The sequence below is a fragment of the Ursus americanus genome, chromosome 20 (assembly GCF_024610735.1).
Source record: "Ursus americanus isolate L20-20 chromosome 20, mUrsAme1.1.p, whole genome shotgun sequence".
NCBI classification, from domain to species: Eukaryota; Metazoa; Chordata; class Mammalia; order Carnivora; family Ursidae; genus Ursus; species Ursus americanus.
This window is the reverse complement of record NC_142146.1, coordinates 37,738,327-37,755,009: the sequence shown is the minus strand read 5'-3', so window position 1 is coordinate 37,755,009 and position 16,683 is coordinate 37,738,327. Positions and strand designations below refer to the sequence as shown.

Here is a 16,683-nt window from a genome sequence, read left to right as displayed (position 1 = left end):
CCCCAGTGTAGTACCCAGGCTCCACACACCTGATCCCCTGGTGGCTGTAACTCGCAGACACAGACATCCAAGAGCATACCTCTTTCTTCTTTTTATGGGTAATACTAGATTTCTTGCTATTTTTCCAAACAGATCTGAAGATGTCTGAAGAGACTTGAGGAGTGATTATAATTTTTAAGACTGGGAGTTTACCTGAAAGAGGAAGAACATAATAGTAAATAGGCAGGATCTCTCACAACTCCATTTGATGGATTGGGTCTTAGCTTCTGAGAGGGGCATTCTCCCACATTTTTATTAATGGGGCAATCTTCCTCTCACCTAATACCTTTTCCTTATATCTTCTTGATGTGAGTGATCCATAACAATTTATTTCTGTAGTAACTTCTCACTCTAGTCCTTTCTTTTCCATTCCTACTATCATACGTTTACCTGGATAATTGTAGTAGCCTTCCAACTGGTCTTTCTAGCTTCAGACTTCCCCACCCCCAAATTCATCCTGGAATCTACTTCCAGATTAATCATCTGAAAGTGAAATTCTGATCTTGTCATTCATCACCTCTAATAGTTTATTGGCTCTTCATGTTTGGTGGACCTCTCTTGGTTTTGCTTGTCCAGCTTGCATTTTAGCTTCTTTCTGGAACAGAATCTTGGGTTTACTTTGGGGTTCCCCTCCCCTGTCCTCCAGGGGTAGATGGGCACATAACACAGATCTGGCCAATTAGTGGATTTATTCTCCCTGGCACAGTGAATGGTTAATAGGTGTGACTCGTGATGGTCCAGTGAAATCAGCAGAAAGACTCTTTCTTGAGATTAAATGGGTACAATGTAAACTTATGGTCAGTGCTGCCCAAAATGCTACTTTGTAGGAAGAACCTGCCTGAGAATAAAGTCAACACAAGCAGAACTTCCAGGAGATGAAGGTAGGTAGTATTACTTGAACCCCTAAATCCAGCTGGACCTGTGCCTAGAACCACCCCTGGACTTCTAGTTATATGGGGCAACAATTTTGTGTGTGTGTGCTTAGATCAGTTTGAGTTGGTCTTGTATCACTCGAAACCAAGATTTCTCACTGATTTTCCTATAAAGACCAGCAATATTGTGATTTATAAGAAATATACATTTAGATTATTCAGATTTCTCATATATATTTGGTCTTTGTTCATGGTTCACGGCCCCCAAAACCTTTGGCATTTCCTGAACAATAAGAGAAATGGGCGCATCTTTTGGTTTCTTAGGTGTGTGGGGGGATGGGTAAAGTAGGTGATGGTGATTAAAGAGTACATTTAGCACGATGAGCACTGAGTAAGATACACAATTGTTCAATCACTATATTGTACACTTGATGCTAATATAACACTCCCTGTTAACTATACTGGATCCCTTGTTCTCAGCTCCTGAAAATGCCTTAGAGCCATAAAGGTTGAAATGGGTACCTTGTAATTCATAAGGAGCCCCTTTCCACCACACCTGAGTTTATGTTAATGAGGAGACTTTTGGACAGCACCTGAGGATGGGTCTGGTTGCCAGGGGAACCAAGCATAAATGGAGGGTTAGAACTGTCAGTCTTAACTCCTGATTCTCCTGGGAGGGGAAAGGGGCCAGAGGTTGAATCAATCACCAATGGCCAATGATTTAATCAATCATGCCTATGTAATAAAAATCCAAAGGACAGGATTCAAAGAGCTTCCAGGTTGGGAAACCAGAATGCTTCCATGTGCCACCATGTTGGGCTCCAAACTCCATGAGGACAGAGCTGCTTTGTTCAAGACTTTGCCCTCTGTATCTCTTCACCTGGCTATTGATTTGTATCCTTTAATATCCTTTGTAATAACCCAGCAATCTAGTGAATAAACTGGTTTCCTGAGTCATATTAGCTATTCTAGCCAATTAATCAAACCCAAGGAGTGGGTCATGAGAACCTCAGATTTATAGCCAGTCAGTCAGAAAGCCCACACAACAATCTGGACTTGCTACTGATGTCTTAAGTGGTGGCGGTGGGGAGGGGACAGTCTTGTGGGACTGAGCCCTTAACCTGTGGAATCTGGTGCTAATCTCCAGGCAGGTAGGGTCAGAATTGAGTTGAACTGTAGGCCACCCAGCTAGTATTCGGGAATTGCTTGGTGGTGTGTGGAAAAACCGACTCCCACACATCAAAATTGGGGTCAGAATAATAAGACTTAAATACCTAGCATGCCACTTGGAGAGCCTGTGTCAACCCATCCTTCTGGTATTTCCCATGGCGCCTGCCCTTCTCCCCCTTTTTGTTTCTCATCTAGCCAGATGTCCGGATCCTTTTTGTAGGGCCTCTGTGGCCCTGCAAGCTGTAGTTTCTGGAGGTCAGGATACACCAGGAAGAGGCCAGAAGCAGAAAGGTAGGTAGGAAATATGGTCGAGAGGAAAAATAAGAACCTTAAAATAGTACTGTATGTACTATAAATAAGTACTTAAAAATAAGTACTTAAAAATAGTACTGCATGACCCTCCAGAGGGTCAACTGAGGTTGAAACATGAAAATGGCTGTCAGGGTGTGGGAACAAATCAGGCCGGGCACAGTAAAGGGTAGTGGAGGGGAAGGTGGATGAATATGGACAAGGGACCTGGAGGTATAAGACAATATAGTTTTTAATTTCAGGACTTATAAAGGGCCAGAAACCATGTCACTGAGGGCTTGCTTTGGTGGTACATATGTGCCTGGAAGGTAAGCAACATCAGCGTCCTATTTGGATGTTTTCCTTTGGTGAGCAGTGCTTATTGGTACTTGGTGTGGTCATTCTATCCTATGGGACATTCCATCCTGTGGGTCATCACAAAAAAAGGTGTGGTGGTAGGGAGAACATTGCTCTGATACTTCAGGGTGGGGCTGGGCCATAATAAAATCTAAGGCAATCATCTCCCAGGGGTGTGCCTAGATTGAGAGGCACTCATGTTTCCTGGGTCTAATTTCGGCCCAGTGTCTTCCATGGTTCCTTACAGAGCAGCAGGTTTTACAGATGTAGGTCTGCTAGGTGACTTGAGGGGCCACGTGGAATGTCTAATAAAGACCCTGGTGTCTCACTTGGGCCACTCCGGAGGGGTCACTGCGTTCAAAGGCCTTTGACCAGGTCTAGTGTAGACCAGCTGACCTATCAATCATCATCTAAAGGAGCTTGAGGCAAATACTTCAAGTTTCCTGACTAATAACTTTTCTGAGCTTATTTTCTAACAGAGCTCAGATTTTTCTTAGGGCAGCAATGTGCTCAGCTAAAAATTAGGGATGGGCATGTGACATGCTTCTGACCAACTGGAAATGAGCATAAGTATGCTAGGGACTTCTGCCATTTCCTCATACAGGTACCAGTACTTCCTCCTCGTCCCTTCCTCCTTCTTCTGGTCTGGAATGGAGATGGGAGGCTCTCAGTGAAGCAGCCACCTTACAGCTATGAGGATAAAACCACCTGCTAAGGCTGACAGTGGAGAAAGAGAAAGGAATGATGTTGGGGCGTGTCTGTACCCACTCTGTCTTCCTCTTCCTGATTAAGCCACTATAGCTGGTCCTATTCCATGCAGCCAAATATCATCTCTAACTGATGCAGAATTTAATAGCAAATAGGAAGAAATCATCATCAGGGAGAAAAACAAACCTCAGGGTTGAAAAAAAGAAGACAGGCTCAAACGTAGAGGAAGACAGGAGTTTCAATAAGAAAACAAGGCCCATGGGGCACCTGGGTGGCACAGCGGTTAAGCGTCTGCCTTCGGCTCAGGGCGTGATCCCGGCGTTATGGGATCGAGCCCCACATCAGGCTCCTCCGCTATGAGCCTGCTTCTTCCTCTCCCACTCCCCCTGCTTGTGTTCCCTCTCTCGCTGGCTGTCTCTATCTCTGTCGAATAAATAAATAAAATCTTAAAAAAAAAAAAAAAAGAAAAGAAAACAAGGCCCAACGTCTTGACCAGTGTGAAGGTCAGGAGGGAGATGCATGGCTCAGGCTGTGAGGAGTGTTGGGGGCTGGAAACCACTTCAAATGGGGCCAGCAGTGTGGTATGGGGGCCAGCTTGAGGTCTCAGAGGATTCACGAGACAGCCACACCCACAAAAGACTGTCACATTCCCTGAACACCACACTTTTGGTCATCCTTTTTATCTCTTTATAAAACTCTAGCCATTCATCAATGTTCTATATAGTGTGTGAGGCCTCCAACTCCTTAGTGGAAGCTGAGGTGATTAAAGATAGTATTAGATACTGGGCTGCCTGGGTGGCTCAGTCAGTTCAGCGTCTGACTTCAGCTCAGGTCATGATCTTGGGGCACTGGGATCGATCCCCAAGTCAGGTTCTGCACTCAGTGGGGAGTCTGCTTGTCCCTCTGCCCCTCCCCCAACTCGTGCTTGCGTGAGTGCTCTCTCTCTCTCAAATAAATAAAATCTGAAAAAGAGAGATAGTGTTAGATATTGACATGGAATTATATAACAAAGAATCACATGGTAGAAAGCGGTCCACTTTTCAATTCTCTAAAAATATAAACAAAGTAATGCGTACATATAGCTAAAAAATTAAATAGAGCTAAAAAGTTCATAATGAAAAACAACAGAACCTTGCCTTTCCCCTCGACACCCCCAGTCTTCTTCTCCAGAGACAACCACTTTTAACTCACTCAGGTGTTTTTCATGAGATTTACTGCCTTATTTCAAATCCTCTGATTTTATTTTAAGTAATCTTTACACCCAACTTGAATGTACAACCCCAACATCAGGAGTCACACACACTGCTGACTGACCCAGCCAGCTACCCCACTTATATAATTTTCTTCTGTTTGAGTTAATAATTGTCTCAATTTTTCCTTTGCATTGTTTTCTGTGTACCTATTCTAAGTATTTCCCCCAATTTCTTTTATTTGTCATATACCCATATTTCTTGCAAAATACTTAAGTATTTCCAACGCTCTATTCAGTTTTTACTGCGGTATTCCTCCTTCCCAAAGTCTTCTATTTTTCGGCTCCAATTTGGACTAGTTCTGGCCCTCAACCATCATCTGGGATTTCCTTTTCTACTTTCCTATATTGATTCTCCTGATTTCTGGATTCCGCATTCTTCATCTTTGTGGTTCCCTCTCATTTTGCTCAAGTGTGTTCTCTGGGAGCTTCCTAGGAAACAGAGGAGGCCCAGTTTGAGTTCTTGTATGCTAGAAACATCTTTACTTTATCGTCATACTTGGTTAGGAGTTGGGAATGTATAGAGTTCTCACAGAGTTGTCATGTCATGCCCCATAGTTTCTAGCTTCCAGTTAGAAGTCTGATGTCATTCTGATTCTCAGTCCTTCCAATGGAATACACAGTATTTATCTCCCTTTTGTTCCTAGTGTTCTAAATGCCATGGTGATATAACTTTTATCATTCACTGTTGCTGGGCACTCAATGGACTCTTTCGATATGCAGATTTATGTCTGTTGGTTCAGGGAAAGTTCTTGATTTATTTGATAATTATTTGATAATGCCCTCTCCCCACTTTTCTCTCTTCTCTCTTTCTGAACTATGAGTTAAATAAATGCTGGTGTCCACAGACTGATCCTCTATATATATTCTCATCAATTTTTTGTTCTACTTTTTAAAGACTTGCTTGACTTCATCTTTTAACATTTGTTTTGAAATTTTTATTTCGGCTATCATTTTTATTTGCGAAGAACTTTTTCTTATTTTCCCAATTATTCTTTTTTCATAGCATCCTGTTCTTGTTTCACAGAAGCATTATCTTCTGTTTTACGGGGGGAAGTTCTCAGATTTCCGTTCACAGTGAAGCATGAGGCATCCAAACACTGATGGGAAGCTCTTCTGTATGAGCAGGGCTTGCTTACCTGCTGGGCTTTTTTGAATGATGAGGGCATGGCCATGAGTCAGCACCTGTTGTTCCTTTCTCTGGGGCTATTCCGTCTATCAAAGAATACCCCACAGGCACCTGGATCGCTCAGTCAGTTAAGCAACTCTTTTTTTTTTTTTTTTAAGATTTTATTTATTTATTTGACAGAGATAGAGACAGCCAGCGAGAGAGGGAACACAAGCAGGGGGAGTGGGAGAGGAAGAAGCAGGCTCATAGCAGAAGAGCCTGATGTGGGGCTCGATCCCATAACGCCGGGATCACGCCCCGAGCCGAAGGCAGATGCTTAACCGCTGTGCCACCCAGGTGCCCCAAGCATCCGACTCTTGATTTTGGCTCAGGTCATGGTCTCAGGGTCATGAGATCAAGCCCTGTGTCAGGCTCTGCGCTGTGTGTGGAGCCTGCTTAAGATTCTCTCTCCCTCTCTCTCTGCCCACCCCCGCTGCCCCTGCTCTTGCATGCATGCGCTCCCTCTCTCTCTCTCTCAAAAAAAAAAAAAAAAAGAATACCCCAGTCTTCTACACGGCTATCAGGCTCCAGAAACAGGGCAGACAAAGTGGCTCTGGTAACGGTAGAGGCAGAGTCCCAAGTGTTCAGTGTGTAGAATTTTCCCTAATCCTCTTCTTTTCAGCTTCTTACATCACCCTTATTCTCTGCCATGCTGGGTGTCCTGGGTCTGCCGAAAGTTTCTGTTTAATTTTTCCAGAGACAACTCCCCAACTGGTCTTCCTTCTTTTGTCCTCACCTCTCCTCGAATCTATTTTCAACTTAGAGCTGAAATAATCCTGTTAAGATGTGGGTCAGATTGGGTCACTCCTCTCAAAAATCTCAAATGCCTCTCCACCTCAGTAAAGTTAAAAACTAAAGTCCTCATAGTTGCCTAGAAGTCCCTCTTTCCTCCATGCTTACTTCTTGGAATTTTTTGGTCCTGTTCCTCTCCCATTCTTTCTCACTCCACTCCAGCCATGCTGGCTTCCATACTGCTTTTAGAACACACCAGCCAGCCTCCTGCCATAGGCCTTTGCACTTGCTGTTCTGCTTACCTGGACCACTCTTTTCCCAGATATCTACATGGCTTGCTGCCACACATCTTCTGGTCTTTGATCAAATGTTTCTTCTTAATACAGCCTTCTCCGGCTAGCCTAAATAAACTCCCCATTCCCTGACATACATGCGTTATCTCCTTTTCTTGCTTTATTTTTCCCTTAAGTATGATCCCCATCTGATATACAATAAAATATATTTTATTTCTCTTTATAGTTGGTTTACTGTCTGTCATTCACTAGGAAGTAAGACCCATGAAAGTAGGGATTCACTGCTCAACTCGAACAAGGCCTGGCATTTGTGGGGTGTCCCGATCAGATGTGCAGGCCACCAAATATGGGGTGCTCCGCAGGCTGGCAGCATGGGTGGTGAAAGAAGTCACCCAAGGCAGAACAAAAGAGATAAAAGTTTACTGAATACACTGCAAGGGAGTGGTGGACAGGACAGCAAAGGAGAGACTGTCTGCTAAGAGGCAGTGGTAGGCACCACAGTTATAGGGCAGAGTGAGGAGGCAGGGAATGTATGGAATTTTCCCTTTTTTGGTAATCTTAGGAATTGTGCCTGGTTGTAATTGGTCAGTTAGGGCCTATGGCTATTTCAGGGTGGGTCACTTAATGAGCCTGTTTGCATTTGGCTCAGTGGTCTGTGGGCCCTTTTGCCTTGTTCTGTAGCATTTAATAAATTTATGTTGAAATAAACAGATAAATAAGAACGGATAAATGAAATGATCCTGAAGTCTTCTGTTTTTTTGTTTGTTTGTTTGTTTTAATTAGTAAAAAAGCAACCCTGGGGCGCCTGGGTGGCTCAGTTGGTTAAGCATCTGCCTTCAGCTCAGGTCGTGATCCCAGGTCCTGGGATTGAGCTCTGCGCCCAGGCTTCCTGCTCAGTGGGGAGTCTGCTTCTCTCCCTCCCTCTCCCTGTGTGTGTGCTCTCTCTTTCTAGCTCTCACTCTGTCTCAAATGAATAAATAAAATCTTAAAAAAAAAACAACCAACCTTATAAGATGTAGATAGCAGTTTCTCCCTCTGCTAACCTTTTTGTTTTTTGGTAACAAATGACGTTGCTGATGTTTCTGAGAAACCTTTCACTGTGTGTTTGTTCCATCATTAAAGGTAGTTCGTTAAGAATTCCTTGGTAGACAAGTAAATGACTTTAGGCTGTTAGAGTAGAATTAGGATCAGAATTTAGCTTGTTGGGGCGCCTGGGTGGCACAGCGGTTAAGCATCTGCCTTCGGCTCAGGGCATGATCTTGGCGTTATGGGATCGAGCCCCACATCAGGCTCCTCTGCTATGAGCCTGCTTCTTCCTCTCCCACTCCCCCTGCTTGTGTTCCCTCTCTCGCTGGCTGTCTCTATCTCTGTCAAATAAATAAATAAAATCTTTAAAAAAAAATTAGCTTGTTAACTTGCAAATGATAAGAAGGCACAAGTAATCAAAAGAAGAACATTAGTTCTATAATCAGTGATATTATTTGCTTTTAATGTTTAAAAGGATGCCATTAAGGCTAAATGGCAAGAGATTTCCCTATAGAATCCAACCAGCTAACCCTGCTGAGCAGTCTTTCTTGGCGTTCAAACTAACAACCTGAAGTGCTCCATCAAAAACATGCCATAATTATTTTGGTTCAAAATGTGGATGCATTCAAGCTACTCATGATATATACTACTATATTTGAGGAAAAACGCTTTCTTGAACTAGAAATTGTTTTTTAATGCTTTTTAAACGAGAAGCTGTATTTTCAGGTGGTTATTTCATCATTATCTTCCCCATTTATGCAAACTGAACCATTTACTAAGCAAGCACAATATTCTGCAGCTCCAAGTAAGTACTCAATGAGAATAATTTTCTGTCAAATCAGCTGAGACTGTCCATCATTAGCACTCACTACAGTAATGATCCGAAGACTGCCTGCAGCCTTTAATGTCTTCTGCCACAGCCTATAGTGAGAAAGTGACCTCGGTGCTAAGGAAAACCAGATGAAGTCATAACCTGCTTTCAGCTTATTAAGCTTAAAGTTCAATTTAAATTCATTTTAAAAGAATAATTCCATTGCATTTGAATTCAACTCAAATGGACTAGGAAGTAGATGTTCTGTTTCTCCAAAATGAAGGGATAATTCAAAAATCTTGGGATCATTTGGTTGGCTGTGAAGAAATGACAATGCAGTGGTTTCAGAATAAATATGGCAACACAGTAGACAGTAATGCTGTAACTCTTCTCTCTAGAACTGCCAGTGTGAGGGGAAAAAGGCAATGTAAAACTATGCCATGTCTCTAAGGTCATTTTATCGAAGAAATGATAAAGGCCAACGCTTGCACTACTTAATTTTCTTCACATAACCTGCCAGATACTGCACCTAGACTTCTTTCCCCACTTTTTAAAATTTAAATTCAATTAATTAACATGTAATGTATTATTAGTTTCAGGGGTACAGGTCTGTGACTCATCAGTCTTACAGAAGTCTTTCCCCATATTTATTTATTTACTATTTTTAAAGATTTTATTTATTTATTTGACAGAGAGAGAGCACAAGCAAGGGGAGAGGCAGGAAGAGGGAGAAGCAGCCTCCCCGCGCTGAGCATGGAGCCTGTTGTGGGGCTCGATCCCAGGGTCCCAGGATCGTGACCTGAGCCAAAGGCAGACGCTTAACCAACTGAGCCACCGAGGCGCTCTTTCCCCCTTTTTAAACACTGAATTTGGATGTTTACATGTGCTTACAATGTCTTTCATTGAGCTTTATTTTAAATGCCACTCTCTCATCTTCTCTTTGTTAGCAGTAAGAATGGCTATCGTTAATTCTGGTCATGCATATTAATGAAAGGAGGAGGGCAGGGTTGGCCAATGTTAAATAAATAACTCATTCCTTATGTGATTCTCTCATTTTCAAAGGATTATATGGTCTTAAAGGGCCCTTCGTGCTCTCCCCAACGTCAATCACAATTTAAGCAATCTCTGAGGGTCCAGCAAGCATGTCAGAATCTTATAAGGGATGTTGCTTGAGTTTTCCAATTGCTGTCTGGAGAAATATCTGCAGGTTGCGTTGTGGGGGAGAATAGAGACTAGGAGAGGGTCCTCAGAGAATATTCCTACAGTAGCCCTCCTCTAATCTGCACTTTCTCTTTCCACAGCTCCAGTTACTCATGGTCAGAAAGCAGATGGTCTTCCTTCTGAGGAATCATCAGCAGGTCAATAGTAGCCTAATGCTACTGCGTCATTCCCCTCACTTCGTCTCCTCCCGCAGGTTTTGTCATCGTACATCATCACAAGAAGAAGAGCGAGTACGGTACAGTAAGATATCTGAGAGAGAGAGACCACATTCACATAATTTTTGTTACAGTGTACTGTCCTAAGTATTCCAGTTCACTACGAGTTATTATTGTTAATCTCCTACTGTGCCTATTTATAAATTAAACTCTCGTAGGTATGTTTGCATAGGAAAAAAAACCCTAGTATATATAGGGTTTGGTCCTATCTGCAGCTTCAGGCATCCACTGGGGGTCTTGGAACATGTCCCCCATGCATAAGAGAAAACTACTGTGCTTAGGTCAAAGACGACATATGACATCATAAAAGTTCTTGAACTCTGTGCAAATCACTGAGCAAATGGACACAAGGGTAGGTGGCTTAAGACAGTGCTCCTGGTTGTCACTTAGGTCAGGCCAGTTATTTAATGAGAAAAGTAAAGCAAGCTGTGAGCAGTACAGCATTTAGGGGTAAGTAGATGTGGACAAGTGGAGGGGAACACAAACCACAAACACTCTACCTGTCTTTCTGGCTCTCAGTGCTTCAAGTATGTCAGCAGCAGCCATTTCTCCCAGGACATTGTTTCCGAGGTCAATTTCCCTTAAGTGAGCGGAGTATGTGATCAGGCTGGCCAAAGAAAATGACAAATCAAAATGGCATTGTACCAAGCATGGTTACTCAAAGAAACTCAATCCACTTATTTTGGAGTCTGATCTCTCTTCTTAGGTCCTCAACACTCTCTTTGACCCCCTTCCAAAGATGATGCACTGACCCAATTTGAAATTGAATCCAGTATTTTCCAATTTAATCCCTAGTTTGGATGCCTCTCCTAAGTAAGACTTTTAGTTGCCTTAAATCTTCCATTCATCTATTTATTCAGAAGATATGGTGTAGTATTGTGCAGGGATTCCCAGCCTTTTAGATTTCACACACCAGTAAGATGTCAAAAAGCTTGGGGGGACTGGCTTGACAACTCTTAGTATGTCAAATAACAATTCTCATCTAGCAACACTATAAAAGAACAAATACTTTTACACAAAATTAGAAAGGGCATAGTCTCAAAATAAAGGATAGCTTTTAAAATTAAGTAAGCTTAGCTTTATGAAAAATGAACACTCCAACTATCTTCTTTTTCTAATCTCTTTGAGGATTATTGAAAATTTCTTCATGTCCTAGCACTGGCCTACCAACTGGTCTTTGAGAATCTCTGGCATCATGACTGGACATGGAATCTGGGTGAAGGCCTGGGCTCCTGGTCAGCTTCTACCTCCTGTCAACTGTGTAATCATGGGCAGGCCATGTGCCCTCTTGGGTCTCATCTTCCTCATCTGTAACATTGGCCCCCAAATTGGCTTTTCTATTTCATACGGTTGTGGTGAAAACAGAATGAAGCAGTTCCTATGAAAGTATCTTGCAAAATGCAGCACCAATAATGTTATTATATCGAGTGCATGCTGACTAAATGCATATGATATGTCTAACATTGCAGAGATGAAAGGAATTTAACACATGGCCTCTGCTCTGAAAGAAATTATCATATGACTTTCAATAAAACAATTTTGAGTCCTTACTATGCACTGGAGATGTGAAATCTCAGTTAAGACCAGTAGTAAATACAAGGTCATTCTCCCTGTACGCACTTTCTGTTGATTCAGCACCTAGCATTCAAGGGTGGGGCTCAATGGTTCTGCCAGACTCTCCCTCTCAAAGGTCTTGCTCCCAAGGAAATAGCCTATCTAATCAGGACTTGTCTGGCTTTGGCTTCCTGAACTGCCTGTCTGTGTCCCATTCCTTCAGATAAGATGGGTGAGAGCAGGGATGCTTGAGGAAGCAGGGGTTCTAGAAGGAGAAGGGAGAGTGTTGAAGACAAACTTCCCAACTCGACAATTCTACATCTAAGTCTGATTTCAGAGGCGATGGATTTAATCACTACACTACACAGCCTCACATGAGCTAAGGTTTTGTGGAGCATTCACTATGCATCAGATGTGATCAGGGCCACCCACATGCTTAAGCACTCGTGCCTAGCACAAATGGGCCCTCCAAAGGTGTGAGTGCGGCTGAAATCTGCCAAGCTTTGTTTGTCAAGTTCTGGGACCTGAAGCATTACCTAGAAAGGGTAACCTCCTCTGGCTCACTGGCCAGAGGTGATGAGTCTTTTAATTTATCTGTCCGGAGGGGTTCTTTTTCTAATTTGTATAGAGGTGCTAGCTGGAGTCCTATGCACTACATATAGCACATACATACATGATCTAATTTAACCCTATAACAATCTCTTGAGTTAGACACTATTATTATCCCCATTTTTACAAATGAGGAAACTGAGTTATAGAGAAGTTACTATAAAAATACATATAGGTTAAAAGTAAAAGGACAAAAACAGATATACCATGCTAATATTAATCCAAAGAAAGCTGAAGTAGCTATATTAATATTCATCAAAGTATATTTCAGAGAAGGGAACATTACCAGAGATAAGAGAAAAATATTACTGGGGATTTCATAATGATAATAAAGGTCAATTCATCAAGTGACTTAATCTTAAATGTTTTGCACCTAACAATGGATCTTAAAAATATATGAAGCAAGGGGCACCTGGTGGCTCAGTTGGTTGAACGTCCGACCCTTGATTTTGGCTCAGTCATGATCTAGGGGTCCTGGGATCGAGCCCCACACTGGGCTCCACACTCAGCAGGGAGTCTGCTTGAGATTCTCTCTCTCCCTCTGCCCCTCTCCCCTGCTTGCATGCTCCCCTCACCCCCTTGCTCTTTTTCTGTCTAAAAAATAAATAAAATAAATCTTTTTAAAAAACCATAAAGCAAAACTGATTAAACTGCAAGGAGATACAAAGTCACAATTATCCCTCTTTCAATAATTGACAGAACAAGGAAACAGAAAATTTGTAAAGATATAGAAAACCATAATAATGCTGCCAACCAACTGGACCTAACTGACATTTCTTAACGTTCCATCCCAAAATAGCAGAATATACATTCTTCTCAAGTGCACATGGAACATTTACCAAGACAGATCATAATCTGGACCATAAAACAAGTATGTTCTCTAATCACAGCATAATTTCATTAGAAATCAACCAGAGAAAAATGGTTGAAAAATTTACAAATACGTGGAAACTAAACAGCACTCTTCTAAATAACCCATAGGTCAAAGGAATCAAAAGGGAAATTAGAAAATAGTTTGAATTGAATGACAATAAAAGTATGATGTCAAAATTTGCAGAATGTGATTAAAAAGTGCTTAGTGTTAATATAACCATTTACATTAGGAAAACAAAAAGTTTAAAATCAATAACTTAAGCTTTTACCCTAATAAACTAGAAAGAGAAGAGCATATTAAACCCAAGGTAAACATAATAAAGGAAATAATAAAAATGAGAGTATAAATCAATGAAATTGAAAAAATTAAAACAGAGATAACCAAAAGCAAGTTCTTTGAGAAGATCAATAAAATTGATAGAATTCTAATCACATTCATTGGGGAAAAAAAGAGAGAAAACAAATTATCAATATTAAGCACAAAAGAGGAGACATCACTACAGATCCTCCAGATAAGAAAAGGATGAGAAGGAAATATTATGAATAACTTTAAGACAATAAATTTGAAAACTCAGCCAAAATGAACAAATTGCTTGAAAGAAATAAACTACCAAATCTTAACACCCCCCCCTCCCAAAATAACCAGAATAGCCTTCTGTCTATTAAAGAAATTGAATTTGTAGTTAAAAAATCTTCCCCTAAAGAAAACTCCAGGTCCACATGTCTTCACTGGTGAATTCTACCAAATACTTAAAGATAAAATAATGCCAATTCTACCCAAGTTCTTTCATAAAATAGAAAACGAGGGAACTCTTCCTAACTCATTCTGTAAGGCCAAAATCACCTTGATCCCAATACCAGAGGAAAACATTATAAGAAAAGAAAAGTAGGGACCAATATCCCTGATAAACACAGATGTGAAAACCCTTAACAAAATGTTAGCAAAATACTAAAAGGATAATATATCAGCAATGTATTAAATCTAGCAATATATTAAAAGAGTAATAAAATGAAATTTATTACTATTATAAAAATAGCAGCCAAGCTATCCAAGTTGGAAATTCCCAATTTCCCTAAAGAAATATATTAGAAAAAGAATCTTTTTCTTCTAAAATAATAAATAGCCATCAATCAAACTCTCCAGTCTCAAATCTTAGCTCTGTTCTGTTGCCCTTGATTACCCTAAGGTGGTATAAGTACTGATGTCTAAGATGGTATAACCTGGAGCCCTTACTGAGCAAGCTTTCCTACGGTGCTGCAAATGCTCACTTGTGGTTTGGCCCACTGGGTATGGGATTCAGGAGAGCTGGACAAAGAGATGTCCAAGGTTGTAGCATAAATATGGCAAGGAAATATTCTGTTTTCCAGAAGCTTTTGAGAAAAGCTCTGTCTTTCTGCCTAAGTAGGTTGAGACAACTTTGTAATCAAAAACAAAACAGTGCTCACTTTTGAGTAGATGCCTTTCTTCCTTAGGTTACATAGTCACATAGCTGACTTCAGGGAAGAAAAATCTGGAGGTCATAACTCCTGCCTTTCCTTGGTTGCCAACTTCATTAAATGGGGTTTCTAGTGAGGTCTTTGGGGCCTCTTTCTGGGCTCATATACACCTGTCTGTCATGTCATTTTTATGAGTTCGGGCCTTTCCTTAAGATCACATACCAAGACCACGGTGGGTCACTGCTTCCCTCTCAGAACTGGAAAACCTCACTTGGCACTGTTAATAAATTGCAATCAAATCATTGTCCCTACGACTTAACCCAAGCACCTAGTTTTAGAGGTGAACGATTAAAACCTCTTTTCTACTCACCATGTTAAAATTTGAGTGAATTCCAATAAGCCATTTTCTCCTTCTTTCCCTTTTCCGTCTATGCCATTATCTGCCAAATACAATTTCACTAACCATGGGCCTGCTTCAGTCAAATCTTTGATTTTTTTCTTGATTCCTATAAGAAAATAATAGTATTTTATTATTTTTAGGCAATAGCTCCCCCATTTGCTACCAGCTAAGTTGATTTTATTTTTTAAGATTGTACTTATTTGACTTGTGTGAGTAGATGCATTTTGCAATATAGTGAAGGAAATACATACAATTTAAGAAGTCCTTTAAAAAAGCTCTTAGTACATCCTTTATTCTTTACAATAGCAAGCCCCAAATTGCTCTGTGTGAAAGGGAATCTCACTTAAGATTTAGATTGTTGGCTAAAGAGGAAAATCAATGTCTTTAGAAATTTCCTGGTAGAAATAAATGAGTTGTCCACTGATCCTGAGGAAGTCACAGTCCTTATCCAGGGATTCAGCTCTTTAAAAGAGCCTGCGAAGTTGTCAGATTTTTTGAGCTCTAGAAGGGCAAATTTGAAGGAGGAAGAACCATCTCGCATTTGCAGACTTCCCAACTGAGGTCAGTGGTCCTGGAGTCTGATTCACCCCTATTGGTCTATTCAGCTTTCATGAAGTTCAGTGACAGTGCTATGGCATGGCATACGTACACATTTAATTTATACCAGTTCAAGTTTAGGAGTTTGACAAAGAAAAAGACAGGAAGCGGATGGAGAAGGAGAAACCCCTGTGGACATAATGCCAGTTCATCCACTCAGTAAGTGTGAGGTGAGAGATCTGAATCTGGTCCCAAAGCCAGATGGCTTCCCCAAATCCTCCAAGTATTCGAAGTTGTATGCTTTGTGTGCAATATAATCCCTTAAACACTAGCTGACTACTTCATCTGGGGCTTAACTGACAAACAATGATCTATTCCAAAGCTGGCAAGAAACTGCACGGGACTTAGCCATCATAGACCTATACGTTTATTGTGTGGGCAGTTTAAGGGATTGTGAAGAATCACTAGGCTATACACTAATTTCGCCTAATAGGCTGACTTTCGAACCTAATCCCAAAGGGTAGACAGGACTCTTTTGTACTTGAATTCATTCAGCATTCAACAAATATTTTCGAGCTCTACTATATGCCAGGCACTGTCCTAGGTGCTGGGAACCTAACAGGGAACAAAAGAAACAAAACTTCCTGCCCTTCTTGAAGCTGACATGAAGAGAATGCTAACTGGTGTATGGGAAGAGCGAGAAAGAGAGAAGAGTCAATGATAACCAAGTATAAGTTTTCAAGTCATGAAAGAGAACTGACTTTTTAGGGAAAGGTGATAAATCTGGACTTTGGGCCATTCTAGTTTGCCAGTTTTCTTTTTTTTTTTTAAGTATGCTTTAAAAAGAGATTCGATTGGTTTCTTTGGTTACAAATCTAACCTGCTGGACTGCTGAATAAAATAGACAGGATTTATTTTCCTTCAAAACATAGTTGGAGGGAGGAAAACTAGTCCATCATTTAGTTTCATTGGGAATAAACCTAACTTGTCCAAATGTATTTGTTCTTACATCCAGGACATGGGAATGATGACAAATGACAGCTGTTACGAATAATTTGACAGTGCTAAGAGATTAGAACAGTATCTGGCATATTGTGGGTGTTTAATAACTATTGAATAAATGA

General features: G+C 41.0%; 1 protein-coding gene across 6 annotated transcripts in view; it reads right to left on the bottom strand.

The window, feature by feature from the left end:
• LOC123788434 (uncharacterized) overlaps window positions 1-16,683 on the bottom strand; it is a 47,483-nt gene that overhangs the window by 3,923 nt on the left and 26,877 nt on the right. For 4 of the 6 annotated variants that reach the window (XM_087870242.1, XM_087870241.1, XM_087870243.1 and 1 more), the window contains 3 exons: window positions 14,993-15,128; window positions 10,650-10,756; window positions 30-192 (listed from right to left, as the gene is read on the bottom strand). In XM_087870242.1, coding sequence (XP_087726368.1) covers window positions 30-192; window positions 10,650-10,756; window positions 14,993-15,128 — 406 coding nt within the window. The other 2 variants (XM_087870244.1, XM_087870245.1) reach the window with 2 other exon arrangements.